General features: G+C 46.0%; 2 protein-coding genes across 6 annotated transcripts in view; one reads left to right on the forward strand and one right to left on the reverse strand.

Moving 5' to 3' along the window:
• The window catches only part of DCST2 (DC-STAMP domain containing 2), a 31445-nt gene extending 26299 nt beyond the window's left edge, over positions 1–5146 (reverse strand). The window contains exon 1 of the mRNA XM_040408820.1: positions 5070–5146. Within this exon, the coding sequence (XP_040264754.1) occupies positions 5070–5146 (77 nt within the window). The remainder of the gene's footprint in view (positions 1–5069) is intronic.
• TTLL7 (tubulin tyrosine ligase like 7) overlaps positions 1–21227 on the forward strand; it is a 200738-nt gene that overhangs the window by 2617 nt on the left and 176894 nt on the right. The gene's annotated exons all lie outside the window — the stretch shown is intronic.

Here is a 21227-nt window from a genome sequence, read left to right on the forward strand (position 1 = left end):
GACAAAATGGCGGCGCACGGATAGGAGCCGAGCTGCAGCTTGCCGCCGCGGCCGCTACACAATATAAGGATCTGTCCGCTTCTAGCTCCGTCCACTGTTGGTGAGTGTGCTGGTGGTCGTACCCCCTTGGATCTGATATTGATGACCTATCTTGAGGATTGCTGGACAGCTCCTTTAAGAAGCTAGTTTCCCTTTTGAAATGACTTGGTCTATATTAGAGAAAACATTGGCCATCAGCCAGAAAATTCCTACTCGGTGATCGATTTCTCTCTCTCTCGAGAAAGGTTTATCCTGAAATCAAAGGTCAGGTAGACGACCGTGATCTAATGGCAATGAACATAGTATATGATGCCTTGCCAGGGACCCACCCTTGTGTGCCACCAGTCTGGTGGGTCAGGGGCATCCATGCATTGTATGAATAGTCACCGTCTATTGCATTTCCCCTGGAAATATCGGCTCATCACTGGGGGTTAGAAGAGCCATGCCTGCTTAATTTTTGAAAGGGGTTGTCTTTGCTTGGTAACCCTCTTAAAGGCTATGTACACCTTTGGGGGCAATTTTTTTTTATGATTGCATTGTACTTATGTTGAGCTCAAAATAATTTTTTAATTGGTCTTTATTAAAAATATGGAGTCCTTTTTTCCGTACAGAACTGAGATGCTCTAGTAGCACTCTGTGGATTTTTTGTCTTTTCCGTCAGACCAGGAGCTGACGGACTCCTGATCTCAGCTCTCTGACATTATAAACACTCATTATAGCTCAGTTCTTATCTTACTAATAAGAATGTGGCTCAAATAAGTGTTTATGACCTAGAACAGCTCAATATTTTTTAATAAAGGCCGATTGAAAAAAAGATTTTTAGCCAAAAATGAGTAACATGCAATCGTCAAAAAATTGCCTCCGAAGGTGGCAATTAAGGCAAATCTCTGTAAGCTCCAAGGATACGTAATACGCATGGGCAGCATATTGAGAAGGACTTGCCGGATCCGAGACCTTGTATTCCAGGGCGCACCTTGAGGTAGACTTTTGGTCCCTCTGTAATAGCCTCCGATTAGATGCTGGTCGGAATTGGAAGCCTGTTGGGGCCCATTACATGCAGTGATTTGTTGCCAGTTGGTCCTAAAAGCCTGAATGCTCCTCGGATTCACTCCTTTTATAGACATCTTGGCCGGATGGTTGAGTGAGCTGAAACCCATTAGAAGGCTTTTAGATGACGTGAACCAGAAGATCTGGGCACCATTATGTTCTGGCATCACATTTCAGTAATATCCGAATGTGACCAACTCAGAGAGTGTTTCCCTGTAAGTAAAGTCTAGAGATCTCCTCTTGGGTCAGGTCTTTCTCGTCACCCCTTTCTTAGGCTAAGTTCACATCTGCCGCTTTTCTCCTCCGGTATAGGAACAGAAAACGGACTCGCCAGATGACCACCGCCACCGGACAGATCCCATTGATTATAAAGGGGTCCATTGCCTATCTACAATCCTAGCATACAAAATATAGCGGTATGAGGTGTCTATTTTTGGCTAGAATCTACAAGGGAGGCTCATGACGGAACCTTCGCTCAAGATGGGGTGGACCTCGAACAACACATTCCTGCGGATAGGTGGTAAATGTTGTTCGGTGGCCAACCCCTTTAACTTGGTAGCCTACTTACCAACTACTTTATAAAATTAAACTTGGGACATTTAAGCCCGGAATCAACTGAGAACACCCAAAATAATCTGGATTACCCATTAAACACCCACTTTAGGACCTCGCCCCTTTAACAGGCCGAGTCATAGGATTGTCAAAAATCAGGGCTGTTTGCAAATATGCTTAGGTAACATATGTGTGGTGACAACCATTAATGGTGGCCATTATGGGGATCTCAGGGGTTGCCAACCAGGTTTCTACAGGCTTTAAATACCATAAAAACTGCACTGGTATGCAAAGTTACTTTCCTTAGTTTTTTTTTTTTCCTATGTCCCATGCTCCGCCACTGCCAACTGGCGAGGATTTGGTAAAATCACAATGGGGTCATACAACTTTTTTTTACTCCAAAAACGGGCATAGGCTTCTTAATAAATGACCCCCAATGAATGTTTAATGTGATAATATTAAGCAGTAAAAAACAGTGTCAGGCAGTTGCTGACAAGATAATAAGATAATGGGTGGCATCAAAAGGGGCATAGGGCGGAACGGAAACACGGAACGGAACCCAACGGAAGCACTACGGAGTGCTTCTGTTGGGTTCCGATCCGTGCTTCCGTTATGCAAAAAAATAGAACTTGTTCTATCTTTTTGCGGAACGCACGGCTCACGGATCCATTCAAGTTCAATGGGTCTGGATCCGTCCCGTTGCCCGTCCATTGGGGACTGCAAATTGTGGTCCCCAGTGCACGGAACGGAACAGAACCACAACAGCCGTTCGCAAGAGGCACTAACTGGATGGACGGATGTCTTTTTTTCAGTTTTAAATGCTATGTTGCTATGTGATATCCCTTTCATTTCAGTTCTACATTTACTGTTTTCGTTTATTCTGTGTGGTTGTCATCAGTCGGTACGGCTACTGTTGAACCTTTGCAGTTGTCAGGAAACAATGTATTCCCGGCCCTAACAATGTAACGATTACGTTGCACTTCTACTAACAGCTTTCTTTGTTTCCTATGCACAGTCCACACGGTCTAGCGCTGGTTTCCTTGTGTGTCGGCTTGTGGCTTGTGCGGTTTGCATTGCTATCGATAGGACTGTAGCAGTTTGATTTGCATTGGTTTTATTTGTATTTGCAGGTCTCACTTTTCATTTGATTGGTGAATGGAGGATAAACTGGAAAATCCACGTCTGACTGTAGTCGTCATGAGGGCTCATTTGTAAAGTTGAGGAGCCTTTAGGGAGCGGTCACGGATCTCAGTTTTAGGAAATGAAACCCTAATTACCCAGTGATTAAGTCAGGTGCAGCCCTGGTCGTCAGTGGAGAAACGGCAGCTAATGCAAGCTCTGTCGAAACGTCAGAGGTTCGGGTATGGCCAGACGGGGGTGGCTGGGTACTTCGGCTGTGCGGGCCCGGCCACGTGGCTCATTCTAAATGGATTGGTTATTCAGTGTTCATCGGGGTGGACTGTATAGACCCTACAGGTAAATTCCCTGGTCGGCCGATGCCCAGGGGGCCGCCAGCTGAGTATATAACGATCTGATGCTCTCGGCATTATTTAATGTAGGAGCGTCGCTGCGTCAGACCAGTGGCCGCAGGTGCCCTCCTGAATTCAGTTGTATTGCCATCCTAAGGGACAGGGAGAATGGTGATATACAGTTGTCACATTTCCAGGATGAATAACAGAGGAACAGTACAACTCAGAAGTCTAAGAAAGGGTGCTCCAAAATATATATTTCTTTCATAGAAGTATTTACAGACATGCCCCTCTTTACCGCTTCCTACGGGGGGGGGGGTGACAGGTTTTCTTTAAACAATTTCGCTCAGAACGTCATTGTCTCTGGGTTGTCAATAGAGGAGGAGAATAGTGGCTCGTGGCGGTGGTCACGTCTCCAGCTCTTCCTGAGTTGTCAGTTAGGGATCATGCTCACGTTGTTGGCCGGTGCTCGTATTGAGGCCTGCAAACAGCAGGTTGGAGATGATTATTGTCCCAATGAAATTTTTTATATATTTTTTTTTTTATGTTAAAATAAATTTTGGCGAAGAATCATTTCCTTCTGGCATGATAGGGTTAATGGTAACGTCACCTCGAGGGGCAAAGTTTGTTCTCGACCATGGACACCCATCTGCTTAGAGTTTTGATCTGTTTAGTGCAAATTTGTTGCTATGGCTTCAGCTCGCGCCTTGAACATAATCCCTGGAGTGACGGGAATGAGAGCTGACCGCCATTGGTGGCCTCTGATTTGTGCTGCAGCCGGGGGCATTGACCCTTTTGGCTGCTCTTGAGGTCGGATGTGCGCTGTGATCTGCTCATTGCAGCCGCCACGTTATTGTGGACTGTGTGTTTTGTGTCGTTTTGCTGTGACTTTATATCCTTATTACAGTACATAGGTCGGTGTAGTGCACCCATGAAATGAGTGGGGGGTTCCCTATGGTTTATCTGATATTGTTTTATATTACACGTGTGACACATGTGACAGTGATGTAAAAAACACGCAGGGTCTGAAGAAAGCCGGGTGACAACCGTTATGGACACATCAGCGTCTCGATAACCTACACATTGAGTGGTGATCATATAATGCATTTGTGGTCAATCAGATATATATATATATATAGTGGGGGCCTTAAAGAGCACCCGTCAGCAGGATCAGCCCTATTAAACTAGACATACAATCAGGGTTGATCCTGCTGATCACAATGATACCTGTCTTTTTGTGGTCTCTTCATTGTAAACCAGGCACAGCACCTTACGGCCTCATGCACACGACCGTTGTTTTATTCCGTGCCCGTTGTTTCGTTTTTCGTGATTTTCGGCGGACCCATTGACTTTCAATGGGTCCGTTGAAAACTCGGCTAATGCACCGTTTGTCATCCGCGTCCGTGATCCGTGGTTCCAGTCTGTCAAAAAAATATAACCTGTCCTATTTTTTTCGCGGACCAATTCAAGTCAATGGGACCGTGAAAAAACGCAGAGGCACACAAGATTGTCATCCGCGTCCGTTTTTTTCCTTTGCATGGCAAACTTGACTTAGACTTTTTTTTTACTTTCCTTCATGTCTGGTGATCCTCCAAAAATAAAGGAAGACACACGGAAACAAAAACGGAAACGGATCACGGAACAACGGAACCCCATTTTGCGGAACGGAACACAACAACGGTCGTGTGCATGAGGCCTACATTGAATAGTGGCTGGGCTTCGTATTGCAGCTCAGCCCCATTAACCTTTGGACCCGATGCCACAGGTATAGGAGGAGGCCGCCGCGTTCACCTGAACACAGTGGTCCCCGACATCTGATCAGCAGTGCCGGAAATTGGACCCCCACCGATCTAACATTGATGGATAGGTCATCAATATTTGAGTGTTGATAACCTCTTTAAAGGGCTTGTACAAGAATGGGGACTAGGGGGGGGGGGGACCTGGATATGGAAGATGACTTACCTGCTTCCCTGTACTTGTTCCCCGCTTCTTCTCCTCCAGGCCTGTGATGCTCCGATGGGCTCCACCAATGTCAACATCTAGTTTGAGATCACCGCAGCCAATCATTGGCCACGGCGTCATAACGTCATAACAAATAGTCACATGACATAAGGTTCGCATAAGGTTAAAAGAGTGAGGCCCCTTTCACACTAACGATACGAATTAGGTCCGGATGCGTTCAGTGAAACTCGCACCATTTTGCAAGCAAGTTCAGTCAGTTTTGTCTGCGATTGCGTTCAGTTTTTTCCAGTCTAGCGCAATGCGTTTTGATGCGTTTTTCACGCGCGTGATAAAAAACTAAAGGTTTACAAACAACATCTCATAGCAACCATCAGTGAAAAACGCATCGCATCTGCACTTGCCTCCGGATGCAATGCGTTATTCACGCAGTCCCATTCACTTCTATGGGGCCAGGGCTGCGTGAAAAACGCAGAATATAGAACATGCTGCGATTTTCATGAAACGCAGAAGTGATGCGTGAAAAACAACGCTCATGTGCACAGACCCATTGAAATGAATGGGTCAGGATTCAGTGCGGGTGCTATGTGTTCACTTCATGCATTGCACCCGCGCAGAAAACTCGCTCGTGTGAAAGGGACCTTAAAAGGGGTTATCCAGAAACAGTGCCACTCTTGCCCCTTGGCCATTTATGGTACTGCATCTAAAGGGGCAGAGCTGTAGTACTAGAGATGAGTGGCGCTGTTTTTGAATAAATAGCAAACTTTTTCCTAATCCCAAACAGCCCCTTTAAAGGGCATCTGTCAGCAGTTTTGTCCCTATGAAATTGGCTGACCTGTTATATGTGCGCTTGGCGGCTGAAGGCATCTTTGTTGGTCCCATGTTCATAAGTGTCCGCATTGCTGAGAAAAATGATGTTTTAATATATGCAAATGAGCCTCTAGGAGCAACGGGGGCGTTGCCTTTACTCCTAGAGCCTCAACTCTCTCTGTAAGGCCCCTTGCAGACGAGCGTGTCCGGATTAGGTCCGGATGCGTCCCGATGCATTGCGGCAAACCTGCGCGAGTAGGTACGTAATTGCAGTCAGTTTTGACTGCGATTGCGTTCCGTTGTTCAGTTTTTATCGCACGGGTGCAATGCGTTTTGCACGCGCGTGATAAAAAACTGAATGTGGTACCCAGACCTGAACTTCTTCACAGAATTTCAGGTCTGGGTTCAAAGTTGTGTAGATTGTATTATTTTCCCTTATAACATAGTTATAAGGGAAAATATTAGCATTCTGAATACAGACTGCATAGTACAATAGGGCTGGAGGGGTTAAAAAAAATAATAATAATTTAACTCACCTTAGTCCACTTGTTCACGCAGCCGGCATCTCTTCTGTCTTCTTTTGTGAGGAATAGGACCTTTGATGACGTCACTACGTTCATCACATGGTCCGTCACATGATCCATCACCATTTTAACCCCTCCAGCGCTATTTTACTATGCATTCTGTATTCAGAATGCTATTATTTTCCCTTATAACCCTGTTATAAGGGAAAATAATAAAGATCGGGTCCCCATCCCGATCGTCTCCTAGCAACCGTGCGTGAAAATCGCACCGCATCCGCACTTGGTTGCAATTTTCACGCAACCCCATTCATTTCTATGGGGCCTGCGTTACGTGAAAAACGCACAAAGAGGAGCATGCTGCGATTTTCACGCAACGCACAAGTGATGCGTGAAAATCACCGCTCATGTGAACAGCCCCATAGAAATGAATGGGTCCGGATTCAGTGCGGGTGCAATGCGTTTACCTCATGCATTGCACCCGCGCGGAAATCTTGCCCGTGTGAAGGGGCCTAAATGCTGCACCCTCTCCGTTCTGATTGACAGGGCCAGGTAGTGAAAGCGTCATTATGCCTCGCTCTGTTGCTCCTAGAGGCTCATTTGCATATATTAAAACATCATTGTTCTCGGTAATACAGGCACATATGAACATGGGACCAACACAGATGCCTTCAGCTGCCAAGTGCACATGTAACAGGTCAGCCAGTGTCATAGGTACAGAACTGCTGACAGATGCCCTTTAACAGGCACGTTTATGCAGTAGTCGTCGTACGGTACGTGGTTTGGCAGCTTTATGTTTTCAGCAAATGCTTTTTAATGGAAAGTAGCGGCAAGAGTTAAGCAGGAGGAAATGCACCTTTAGAATTTAGGCAATTGCCCATGAATTATGTAACAGGATAATAGTAATGTGGTAAGAGCACTCCGGCTTTTAGCGAATGTATACAGAAGTAACACTTTCATTGGCAAGGCTGAATCGGGCATCAGTTGGCGGTGGTACAGTATCATTAGGCTTCACGTGGCGGGTAGACATCATTGTACATACGGTAAGTAGTGGACGCTTGAATGGAATTAATCAACCATTGAGTGTTAATATGTCTGGTTTCTCTTGGGAAATCGCCTTCTAGACGTTAACAAGTTGCAAAATCATCCGGTCACAGAGCCCTGTTGTCCTCAGCCTATTAGTCCTTGAGTCTTGACGGGCGATAATTTGTGCTGGGTTCGGGATATTTGCCCTAATATTTCAGTTCCTTGGACTCAGTCTTGCTGTAATATGTGGAATCTAAGGGTATGTTCACACCCGCATCAAAAAAAGCTTAAAAGAAATGTCCTCCATCTGGTGGACTGGGGCCTCTGGTCACGTTTGGCATGTGTGATGGGACCTTTAAGAGAGTAGTGTGAAAACAAGATGTTCCCACATTGTCCTTCTACCCGGACCATCATCAGTCAGGAATAATCTGTGTCTGACAGCAAGTGTTCAGTTCCCCTACAGCACCTCCCAAAGACAAATGGAGCATTACACGTTTTCCATTGAGATGACCATGTTCTGCACAGATGTGCCAGGTCCTCCAAGTCTCTCTTTGTAGGTGTCCTTTCCTGGGGCTAATTGGAGACGGTGCCAAACAAGGGAAATGCAATAGTACGATATATAATAGTTTTTTTAAAGGGCAAAGGACGACTTGTTTCACCTGCATGGAGAGCTTCTGTGACCGCATGTTTACTTCTCAGCAAAATCTTCAAAATGCAAGCACCGCACCTCAAATCAACTCCAGGCCTTTTATGTGCTTAATGAGAATGAAATAATAATGGACAGGTGTGGGCGATTCCTTCAACACAGCCTTTGAGTCAATTGTCCAATTACTTTTGGTTTTAAAAACAGGGAGCCAAATGTAAACGAGCTGAAACTCCTAAACTACAGTTGAGCGAACCCGAAATGCTAAGTTCGGGTTTGTACCGAACTTTGCGAGTTTGGGTACCCAGATCCGAACCCGGACTTTTTCACTGAAGTTCGGGTGATTTTATTATTTTCCTGGTTATAACGTAAAATAATAGCATTTTTAAAACAGAATGCTAAATAAAATGTCTATTGAGGGGTTAAAAAATAAAAATAACTCACCTCATCCACTTGATCGCGCAGTCGATATCTTCTTTTCTTCCGCACCTGCTGATACCGGCTGCGCGATCAAGTGGATGAGGTGAGTTTTTATTTTTAACCCCTCAATAGACATTTTATTTAGCATTCTGTTTTAAGAATGCTATTATTTTCCGGTATAACCATGTATGTTATAACGGAAAATAATAAAGTGAAGTTCGGGTCCTGATTGACTTTAATGGGGTCCGGGTTTGAGGTGAAGTTCGGTCAAGTTCGCTCAACCCTATCCTAAACCCTTCATCCAATGTTAATGTGGATACCCTCAAATGAAAGCTCAAAGTCTGGACTTTATGTCCATGTCCATTATATAACTATAACTTAAATATGTTTTAGTAAACAGGTAATAAAAACTAATTGTGTGTCAGTGTCCAAATATATATGGTCCTGACTCTATTTGCTCCCCCCCCCCCCCTCGATTTAGTTTAACATGTCTTGCCGATGCGTTTTGCTGCTTTGATGTGTCATGTTCTACGAATGGAAAATTTTTGCTGAGTTTAAGAAGTGCAAATCGTCTAATGAGCGTCGCACGTTCCTCCGCCATCACTTAGAGAGACACAGAAATGTATTATTGATTACCGCTGAGAGCGAATGTGCTGCCTGCACCTGTACACTGAGCCCCAGTCCTGGTTGCCGTAATGGCTCCATGTATTTGCTTCTGTCAGCACATTGCCAATGTGTGGATGATGGAAAACGGGCCTTTAAAGGGGTATTCCATCACATACAATGGGGGGCATATCACTACGATATACTTCCATTGTCTGATAGGTGCGAGTCCCAGAGGTGGCACCCGCACCTACAAGGAGAACGGTCTGTCCACCACCAAGCGCTGCTCCCCGCTGCTCCCATACAAGTGAATGGGAGCGCACTGCGCACGCGCGGCCCCTGCTCCCATTCATTTCTATGGGGCAGACGGAAATTTTCAGCGGCCCAATTGAAATGAATGGAGGCCGGATGCGCATGTGCAGTGCGCCCTCAATTAATTTCCCCCCTCCATTTTTGTTGTAGGTGCGGGTCCTGCACCTATCAGACAATGGGGGCATATCCTAGCAATATGCCCCCATTGTATATGATGGCAAAATCCCTTTAAGCTTTTGCATGTAGCAAATGATTTTTTTCGGTGCCAGTCATCACTCCTGACATGTCCGTTTTATTAACTGCTTGCATCCCCCTTGTAATAACAATTCTGGAGCATCTATTCTTATGACTGTATGTTGTGCCATTCCTTTGTTATTTGTACTTGAAGTATATAAATTAATTCCCAGCAGTCTGCAGTAAGGGCACAGATGGGTGTTACCAGTTGTGGGTGTGTCCCTGCGCAGTCTGACACCAGTAGCACTGATTGTATAATGTCAGACTGTGCAGGGACACATCCCCAACTGGTAACACCCATCTGTACCCTTACTGCAGACTGCTGGAAATTAATTTATATACTTCTAGTACAAATAACAGAGGAATGGCACAACATACAGTCATACGAATAGATGATCCAGAATTGTTATTACATGGAGGATGAAAGAAGTTACTAAAACAGACATGTCAGGAGTAGTGACAGCTCCTCTTTAATGCTGTATGTGTAACACTTAAAGGGGTTGTCTCATCATGGACAATGGGGGCATATCGGCACTGGGACCCGCACCTATATCGAAAACAGAGCCCCGCAAGCTGATGGCTGGAGGACTGCGGTCCGGCTACCACCAAGCTGGCTCCCCAAAGGAGAGAATGAGAGCATACCGCGCATGCGCGGCCCCCTCTCCCATAAATTTTTATGGGGTGCTTAGCTATTTTCGCCGGCCCCATAGAAAATAAATGGAGGGCGGCTGCACATGCGCAGTGCGCTCTCCTTCACTTGCGGGGCTCCGTTCTCGATTTAGGTGCGGGTCGCAGCGGTGGGACCCCTTTAAAGGGAATGTGTCATCGGAAAATGACCCAGTACTTAAACCAAGTTTTGCTGTTAAGCAAGACTTTTTGATGATACTATATTTTTTGCACTGGCTGCTAGGTCTAATAATAGGCGGCCACTTCTTTTTGAGCAGTCATCTCGTTATCATCACAGGCAGGATTACCATGGCAGATATCACCTTTGTAGAGATAAAACAATAAGCGATGCTCACGGCTTATCTACTCCTCCTCCCTACACAAGGTTACAGAGCCTATGGTTTAGCATGGGTTGCCAACTCCCAAATATTGAAACCCCTAAGCTGTGGACATGCCCCTTTTAACACAGACATAGCTGATCAGGGTCTGCTAATACCCTGCAGCTCTGCTCTGCCTCCCAAAACACCTGACAATCCTGTAATCTCCTGGTCCACTGCCGCTTCCTCCATTCACTGCCTAGCGCTCATTGAGTGTTAAGAACCGAGGAAAGGAGAAGGAAGAAGCGGTAATAAACCCCTTCTTATTTCTCATCGGGGTCCACGGCTGTCACTGACCTGCTCCTACTAGAGTTCTGGGGCTTTTATCCTGTGCCATTAATATCAAAATCTCGAACAACCCCATTAAGCATATTTTTTCGCAACTGACGCATGTACAGCTTATATACATTGTCCTATTAAAGTGATTTTTCCGGTCGTTTCCGGTCCACAGGATAGGGGATAACTATTAGATTAGTGGGGGTTCTACTGGGACCCCCACCAATCATGAGAACTGGGGTCCAGTACCCCCTGCAGTCCCCCTTAAAAAAACGGAGCGGCAGGGCGTGCATGCGCGTGGCTGCTCAATTAATTTTTCTATAGGAATTCTGGACATAGCGGAGTACAGCGCTCAGCTATTTCCGGAATTCCTATAGAAATAAATGTAGTGGCCACACACATCCCCAACTGCCTGCTTCGTTCATTGCAGGGGGTACGGTGTCCCTGTTCTTGTGATCACTGGGGGGGTCCCTCTCATCTAGGAGAGAGAGTATCTTATGTACGTCGCCCCGTGGAGCCTTTATGGCAGCACACAGGCGCTGTGCTGCTCCATCCTAGCAGCGCCGTACTGGCCCCTTAAACATACATAGCTCTGCTAAGGGCCACGGTCCCTACCTGAGGCAAACAATGATAGTATCCATAACTTTTGAGGTGTTCCTTGAAGCTTCTAGGCCCCAATGCAAAATCGGTACTAAAATTAATACTCAAATACGATCTTCCTATGTGGCCGAGGAGCTCATAGGTCCCCTCACCTACCACTGCCACCTCTGCGCCGTATTTCCTGCGTTTATCGCTTGAAATACTTGCTTGCGTGTACACACGCTTGAAATAATACACCAGACATTTCGTAGCATCCTTACGGGAATTTACAAAATGACTACCTGCAGATCGCACCTGTGTTCCTCGCATGTAAACAGAGATTAACGGGAGGGGGAAGCAGAAGATGTGGTGACCAGAACATGGTGACCTGTAAGACTCTCGACACCTAGCAACGGAGCTGTGAGGCTTCTTACAGGCCTCAAGTTACCTCAGAGACACCATTGGTTCTTGTGTGGGCAGCCATCTTGTCTTCATAGTAGGGTGCACTGTCTTGTCATCAAGGCCAGGCCGTATCGAGACCCTTCATCATCCTTTGTCTTATGACTCCTGTATTACATTTTTGGTCTGACAGCAGAACTTGGAGACCTTGTGGACCACGGGTGGACTCCTGATGAGGCATGTGTACATCATTCTTAAGCTCCCACCATACTGCGCATTCGAGCGCCGTACGAGTGGAGGTGGCAGTGATGCCCCCAGGGGAGAATACCTCCATACCTATGGAGTCTGATGTCGCATGACACAATTTATTTTTCTTTCTGATTCCGTACTAAAATATTACGTATGACCTCATATAAAATGAGGCATATGGCGGTATAATAAAAGGCTCATGCACCTCCATGGCAGACCTATGGGACGTAATAGGGTTGTGTGCATGAACCCCGACAGTACAGATTTAAAGGGGATGTTCACACAACGGATTTTGAAAACACGCTGAAAAAAATCAGCACGGAATCCACGCGTGTTTTTTTGTGCATTTTTTTACGTGTTTTTTTACGCTTCTTTTTTTTTTAACCAGTGGGGTGTTTACTTTAATACAAAGCTGCATTTTCAGCTTGAGGTTTTTGGTGTGGATCTGCACCATAAAACGTGTGGAAAACTCACAAAAATGCATGGGCTTACATTGTGCAGTTTTTTTCTGCTTCCCTTTCACTTCAATGAGAGGTTCAGCGCCGATTCCGCCCCAACATAGGCCATGCTGCTTCTTTTTTCCACGTGTAAAAAAAAAAAAGCAAGTTCTGCTTCCCATTAAAATGAATGGGAGGCTGTTTTGAGGCATTTTTTAAAACTGATTTTGAGGCAGAACACTCCAAAATCAGCGCCAAAAAACTCATGGGGTCATTTATCAAACTGGTATAAAGTAGAACTGGGTTAGTTGCCCACAGCAACCAATCAGATTCCACCTTTCATTTTCCAAAGGAGCTGTGAAAAATGAAAGGAGGAATCTGATTGGTTGCTATGGGCAACTAACCCAGTTCTACTTTATACCAGTTTGATAAATGACCCCATCAGTGTGACCTGGCCCAAAGGGGTTTTCCCATAAACAGCACTTATCCCCTATCCATATTATAAAGATGCATTCACACGTATGTATGTTGTGATGCGCCAAACACTGATCCGCAAAATATGGATGACCTCCGTGTGACGCCCATGTTGCATCCGTTTTTTTTTTTTTTGCACATCCATTGACCGCAATGGGCCTGTGAACCGCATTTTATATAGGGCCTGTTCTATCTATGCAGGATGCAGAAAGCACACGGATAGTGTTCAGCGAACTTGTGTTTTAAGTTCGGCGTCTAAACTTCGGGTTCGGGTTATCAAAGAATCGCGTTATGGATTTTAAATTCCGTTATGGTCCGTGGTAGCGGAATCCATAACGCAATTCTTCGATAACCCGAACTTTAGACGCCGAACTTAAAACACAAGTTCGGATCGTGTGCTGCAAAATCCCGTTCACGGACTCTTTAAAGTCAATGGGTCTGCAAAAAATCGGATGCAACACTGACACCACTAGGAAGTCAGCCGTATTTTGCGGACCCTAAGTGTCCAACTGGAAGAACCCCTGCCAATCACGAAAATGGTGTTCCCATGTTTCACTCTTTGAATGGAGTGCTGGTTTCTGGTATCCGTTCCCGGTCCATTCAACTTTATGAGACTGCCGGTGATGGCGGAGTACAGCGCTTATAGTGACGTCTATTAATTAACGATGGCGGCTACGTGACTTTAATTAACATGAAGGCTATATATTCAGAGAAGTTTATTTTTAGACTCTAGTCAGAGAGCTTTAAGCAACATTTCTTAGAAATCTTCTTAGTGCTGTTCCTCTGTTATTCCTCATGGAAACGTATGAACGAATTGGGTGTTATCGCTCTCCTTGCTAATAAGATGCGTCCCTGTACATGACATTGACCTTGTAAATGCTGTTTGCAAATGATCAGACAACCCATAGACAGGGGGAATGACAACAAACACAGTTGTCAGTGTAGTTACTCGTTTGCAAAAGAAATAATAGGGGTACGCACAACAGGAAGTTAAGAAACGATGCTCCAGAGACTGTAATGAATGTAGAAATACAGAAGGGTTTATTTTCAGACAGAGTTAGTGTTTCTTAGAACACTTCATCGTGCTGTTCCTCTGTTATTCCTCATAGAAATATATGAACGAATGGACTGCTGGGTGTTGCTATTCCCCTCATCAGTGAGATGTATGCCTACACATGACATTGACCTTGTTAGTACTGATTGGAAATGATCAGACACCCCACAGACAAGGGGAATGACAACAAACACAGTTGTCAGCATAGTCACACTTTTCCAGAAGGAATATTAGAGGTACGCACAACAGAAATCTAAGAAACAATACTCCAGAGACCGTAAGGAATCTAGAATGAAAGAAAAGTTTATTTTTAGGCAGAGACGGTGTTTCTTAGAACACTTCATTGTTCTGTTCCTCTGTTATTCCTCATAGAAATATGTGAATGAGTCGACAGCTTGACAGGGAGTTAACATTCCCTTCCTCAGTGAGATGCGTCCCTGTACATGACATTGACCTTGTTAGTGCTGTTTCGAAATTGTCAGACACCCCATAGACAAGAGGAATGACCGCAAACACACTTGTCAGTGTCTTCATACTTTTCCAGGAGGAATAGTAGGGGTACACGCATACTCCAGAAATGTTATTTGATGGGTAATACAGGCGGGATTTTGTTTCCGAGTTCTGGGGAAACTTTGTTTGCTTATTACATGCTGAAAAGTCCTAATATTCACCTATAATTTTGACTAGCTGGCATAATATGCTTAGACTTGTGGTTCACCAGGTTTGTTCTTTACATGTATGACTGAATACGTGACCCCATAGGCATGTACAAAATCTATAGAGGCTGACGCTGCTGATCTGCTCTGTATAATTAAGAAAACGGATCAGTCCTATAATAAGCAGCAGTGTGTGAATGCGGGGGGGATAACAATGGAGCTCAGTGCCAGGCATCATAGTAATTAGCCACGGCTGCTGGAGAACGCCACGGTCACATGACCTCATACCCAGGCTCAGGCAGCAGCGAATGTCACACCGTGTCACTTATCCGCGATAACCGCTATTGTCACTGACAAGACGCCTGAGGAACCCCGCAGCTTCATGAAAAGAGGGACGTGCACACCGAAAATCTGAGTTTACTCTCAGGCCAGACAATAGAAATCTGATCTAAGATTAGAAACAAAAGCTGATTTTCTTCCTTTAAAAACAGCGCCTTTCTTGTCCGTGGGTTCCATGCGGTTTTGCAAATTAGCCCCATTCACTTGAACAGAGCAGAGCTGTAATACCCAGAGAAGATATTCAGGCTATGGCAGGTGCCACTAGGGGGAGCTAGATACATCTCTATTTATGTTGCTCCCATTCATTTCAGTGTGAGCTGTAGATCGCGGCAGGGTATGTCTGTGAAGGTTCTCATTCATCCAGGTCGTGGTATATCAGTGGTAATGCTGTAGGGATCTGTCTTGTAGAGAGAGCGCCAAGGCGGAGGAAGGGAGTCTTATAGGACATGGACTGCCCCCAAGGTAAAAGTATGTGATGAGATCACTATAAAGAGAAAGAAAGCTGTCTCTGCAGTGCCATCTAGTGGAGGTTTCTACCACTTAATGTGAGCTACGGGTATGTATGTGGCGAGCTCCCCCTAGTGGGGACTACAGGGAGGCTGAATTTTATTATTGAATTCTGTAGGTGATGTAAGATATTTGCTGGCAGTGTTTATGGGGAGAACTGTGTTGGCATGATGCTGGCATAGTGTATAGTGGGACATTTTGTGGTGGGACAGTATGTGGGCACATTTTTATTGAGGGGCACTCTGCTGGCACAGTTTATAAAGGTGCACTGTGCTGGCACAGTTTATGAAGGGGCACTGTGGTGGCACAGTTTATAAAGGGGCACTCTGCTGGCACAGTTTATGAAGGTGCACTATGGTGGCACAGTTTATGAAGGGCACTATGCTAGTATAGATTATGGTGGAGCACTATGCTGGCATAATTCATGAAGGGGCACTATGTTGATACAGTTCATTAAGGGGCACTATGCTGGCACAGTTTATAAAGGGGCACTCTGCTGGCACAGTTTATGAAGGAGCACTGTGCTGGCACAGTTTATGAAGGGCACTATGCTAGTATAGATTATGGTGGAGCACTATGCTGGCATAATTCATGAAGGGGCACTATGTTGATACAGTTCATTAAGGGGCACTATGCTGGCACAGTTTATGAAGGGGCACTATGGTGGCACAGTTTATGAAGGGGCACTATGGTGGCACAGTTTATGAAGGGGCACTGTGCTGGCTGGCACAGTTTACGAAGGGCACGCTGGCACAATTCATGAAGGGGCACTATGTTGATACAGTTTATGAAGGGGCACTAGGCAGACACAGTTTATGAAGGGGCACTGTGCTGCCACAGTTTACGAAGGGGCACTAGGCAGACATAGTTTGTGAAGGGGCACCTTGTTGGCACAGGTTATGAAAAGGCACTATGGTGGCCCAGTTTAGGAGGGGCAGTATTTGTATGGGGCCTCTTCTGACACCGCATATGGGACACAGATGACAGTTTTGTATAGGGGAGGCACTCATCGTGCCCTGTTTACTGGGAGTAGTCTGTTGGCACTATTACTGGTGGGCACTATTTGTGGAGTTGGCACCTCCGCTGCCATTCTGCAGGCCTGCAGTTAATCAGATGGCGCTCTCTATTAGTGGACTTGTTAGATGCCTTACTTTAAAGGGGTCTCCTATAGTGACAGCCGCACAGTAATCCTCTATAAGGGGTCTCCTCAACTTGCAGGATAACAGGCCGGACTGGATGGACAAATGTATTTTTTCGGCCTTATGTACTATGTTACTATGTTACTATGTTACTATGTTACTATGTATAAGAGACATATTGATCCTTCTCCCAGTCGGTTCGCTGCTTCTTGCACAGATCTCCTGCAGAGACGGTCTGATACTGTGAGAATAGATGGCAAGTCACTGGTAGTCCAAGAACATACTGCCTTTAATTTAACCCTTTGCAACCCTCTGTACGATGACTGTTTCTTACATTCTCTAGTCTGCATGTGTTTACCATGGCGCTCCTCAGTGGGCACAGCTCCGTGCTTTTAGTAGCAGATGTGCCTGGCATCAGAGCTTCTTCCCATTCAGGTGAATGGGACTGCGCTAGGGCTGCAGTAAACGATTATTCAAATATTCTACCGATTATTTTTACAATTAATCGAGTATTCTAATAAGAAAAAACAAATTAATAGACAGTTTTTTCCTTTATAAAAACTCATCAGACCCACTGCCATCAGTCCCTAACACCCTTTGTTCCCCCCTGTGCGATCAGCTCAAGTGCATCAGCTCCCCCCAATGCCATCAGCTCCACTATCTCCCAGTGCCATCAGCTCCCCCCAATGCCATCAGCTCCACTATCTCCCAGTGCCATCAGCTCCCCCCAATGCCATCAGCTCCACTATCTCCCAGTGCCATCAGCTCCGTTCCCCCAGTGCCTTCAGCTACCCCCCCCTAAGTGCCATCAGCTGCCCCCCTAAGTGCCATCAGCTTGCCCCCCAGTGCCAGTACTTACCTTTCCTGTAGGGGCACCGCTCCACAGCTCCTCCGTCTTCTTCTCTGCGCGCTGCACTGCCGTCATGACGTCACACAGCGTCGGGTCATATGTCCTGACAATGTGTCAGGGCTGAAAGTGCAGCGCGGTACGGGCTGGTGGGTGACCACGGAGCGGTAAGTAATAGCAAGCGCTTCACTCCCGCTCCTTGGTCACATGACACAAACGAATCCTCGATGCAAAAAATTTGCATAGAAGATTTTTGTGTGTCGAATTACTCGATTCAATTGAGTAATCATTTGATCCGTAGACTGCGCCATATTGGCAGCCACAGAGCAGTGTAAAAACGAAGGCGATGCGGCGGTCACTGGGACGCCATGGTCTCTTCAAACAGTTCATTGACTAGGATGCCAAATGACCCTCACCAATCTACAGGAGTTATGAAGAAGGTAAGTACTGGAGCCCCCCCCCATATGCGTGACCACTGCTCCATTCCCTCCTTTAGGACTGCTGGAGATAGCCGAGCGCTGTACTCAGCAGTCCTGTACACGGTAAACGGAGAGGTGGTCGCACATGTGCACTGCTGCTCCATGCACACAAAGGCCCTGTGGATAAGGCCTCATGCACTCCACCGTATTTATTTTGCAGTCCCCAAATTGCGGATCCGCAGAATACAGATACTCTCAGTGTTGCATCCTCATTTTTTGCGGACCCATTGACATGTTCTATCCTTTTGCGGAACGGACATTCTGGCTGCGGGAAGAATCTGCAAATTGCGGACCACAGACCCATTGAAGTGAATGGGTGCACAAAAAAATGTGGACGGCACACTGACCCTATGAGTATTTTGCGCATCCACGATTTGCGGACCGCATAACGGATACAGTCGTGTGCATCAGGCCTAAGTCATAAAATATTGTTCTTGCACCAACCCTTTATATCATTTTTCTCAGCAATGTGGACACATATGAACATGGGACCAACACAGATGGCTTCAGCTGCCAAGCGCACATGTAACAGGTCAGCCAGTGTCATAGGGACAAAACTGCTGACAGATGCCCTTTAAATTGTAAGTGTCAGAGAAGTCCTCTCCAGCTGACGCCCATGTAACAGGCAGTACCATCTCCATGCAGAGGGTCCCTGGGCAGTACTGAAGCTATGGCTGCAGGCAGTGTCCCTTCCCGATGGCCCGAGTACTGATGCTTGTGCTGCACTGCGTCCTGCTACATCCAATGGGATAAAGGGCAATGAACCGGTGACTGTTCTGTATTTATGGCCGAGTCAGGTCAATTAAGGAGGACGTTTTATAGCCACGGAGAATTATCCGCTTGTATCAGAAAAGCGTCCGTGTCGCTTTAAGGTAGCATTGATTTAATGGATGGGAATGGAAGAGGGAAGTGCTTTTTTCCGGAAGGTATTTGAGACGATACAAAGACGGGAGTAATTCTGCGCTCTGCAGTCCATTACTGCTCCTTCTGTCTTCACACGATGTCCTTTGTGAACGTTGAGATGTCTAGGAGGAACGGAGCCGCGTCCGCGGTAGGTGAAGTATGATTCCATCAGCTGGGGCAGCCATATTGTGGACATGTCATGATCACCATATAAGAGACATGAGGTGCGTTCAACCTGATTCCTCTGTGATGGATTTCTAGTGAATTGTAGAAAACAAAATGGCCGCCTCCAGCGTGTGTAGGTGGTAGACGCGCCTAAAGTTGTCAATTACTTTTAGCATCCCCCCGCTTTTAGTTTGTAAGGGGGTGCCCACGTGGCAGACATATTTGATGCCCACCTCCTATTGTTGGCCATGCTGTAGATTGTACATCGTGGATTTTTCCGTGCTAGCTAAGGCCTCGTTCACATTTCCGTTTTTTAACTGACGTGTGCTGAATTTTCCACGGACAGTACACGTACCCAGTGATTTAAATGTGTCTGTTCACATTCCAGTATTTTTTTTACTGACCGTGGGTCACTAAAAAAGATCACAGGAACATGCACTACTTAGATCCGTGATGCGGACCAAGCATGCCCATTGAAGTCCATGGGTCCGTGAAAATCACTGACACACATCCGTGTTGTGTCCGTGTTGCGTCCGTCTAATAGGAGATTCTTTGGAAATAAATTTTCAGCTGAGCAACGTCAGTGAATTAGGGATGACACACAGATGGTAAAAACGGACACACGGACCAACCATGGATCCTTCACGGACATCCTTACGGATCAAACGCGTATGTTTATTTTCACAGACGTGACACTGACACGGAAATGTGAACGAGGCCTAAATCGGCAAATCCGTGGCAGAACTCTAAAGGGTCAACATCAGATTTCTGCAGCAGATTTTTCAAACCGCAGAATCCACCATGTGAACATACTCTAAGACCTCATGACCCTTGCTGTTTTGCAGTCCACAAACTGCAAATACGCAAAAAAACGGATACCTTCCGTGTGCAGCCTGCACTTTCCTCGATCACTATTATAGAAATGCCTCTTCTTGGCCGTAAAACGGGCATGTTCTATAATTTGCGGAATGGCCGCATAGATGTAAAGCCCACCCATCAGTGCTGGTGACGTCACCAGGGTAACTGCTGGGCGGAAGCCTCCGCCTGGCAGCCCCATGGAGAGCCCGGTCCGTCACCTGAACTCCAGAAAATGCCTTTGCCCTGCGCGATTCAGTGCAGGGCAAAGGAGAGCATCGGAGTTGGAAATGCTCCGATGCTGAAGTCAGGGGGGCTGCCTGGGTGAAAATGGGGATATAACCCGGACAACCCCTTTAAATGATTGGCAGGCGATAATACAGACTCTGTGCACACATCTTCACACTATGGGGGTTATTTACTAAGACTGGCATTTTAGATGTTGGTCTTAATAAGGCCCTGCGCTGGCAGTGGATCCGCCAAAGTTATATAGAGGCGCCGGCATCTACATAACTTCGGCAGATCCACCGCCGCTTCTAAATCTATGCCAGCTCCCTTGCTGGCGTAGATTTAGACCATTTTTTACGCCTAAACCAGGCGTAGAAAATGCCGTCCTGTCCCCTTCCCCGCCCACACCACTCCCACTTTTTTAGACCTGGCTTGAGCGTGGAAAAGTCGCAGATTGCAGTGTAAAGAACCTTTGCGCCGCATTCTGCGCCAGAAATACTCCTGATATAGACGTATTTCCGTTAGCAAATAACCCCCTATATGTCTTATGGCCTATTTATTGCAAAGTACTAACTAATTGTCAGTGACCTCTCAAACCAACATTTGACTTTTCTGTGCCATCGGTGTCTATTTTCTTATTATACTGTTTTAAAGGGGTTGTCTCATATTAGACATTAGTGGTATATCAATAGGATATGCAACTAATATTAGATAGGTGCGGGTCAAACCTCTGGGACCCACATCTATCCCCAGAATAGGACCCCCTAAGTGAGCAGAGAGCAGCTGCACATCCACAGGCGCCCTCCATTCATTTCTATGGGACTGTCGAAAATAGCCAAGCACTGGATCGGCTATCTCCGGCAGTCCCATAGAAATGAATGGAGCGTTGGCCGCACTTTCCTTTCATTTCTCTGCGACTTCTGAAAATAACTGAGCGTGCCTTCCCGGCAATTTTTGGAAATT

The sequence above is a fragment of the Bufo bufo genome, chromosome 9 (assembly GCF_905171765.1).
Source record: "Bufo bufo chromosome 9, aBufBuf1.1, whole genome shotgun sequence".
Taxonomy (NCBI): Eukaryota; Metazoa; Chordata; class Amphibia; order Anura; family Bufonidae; genus Bufo; species Bufo bufo.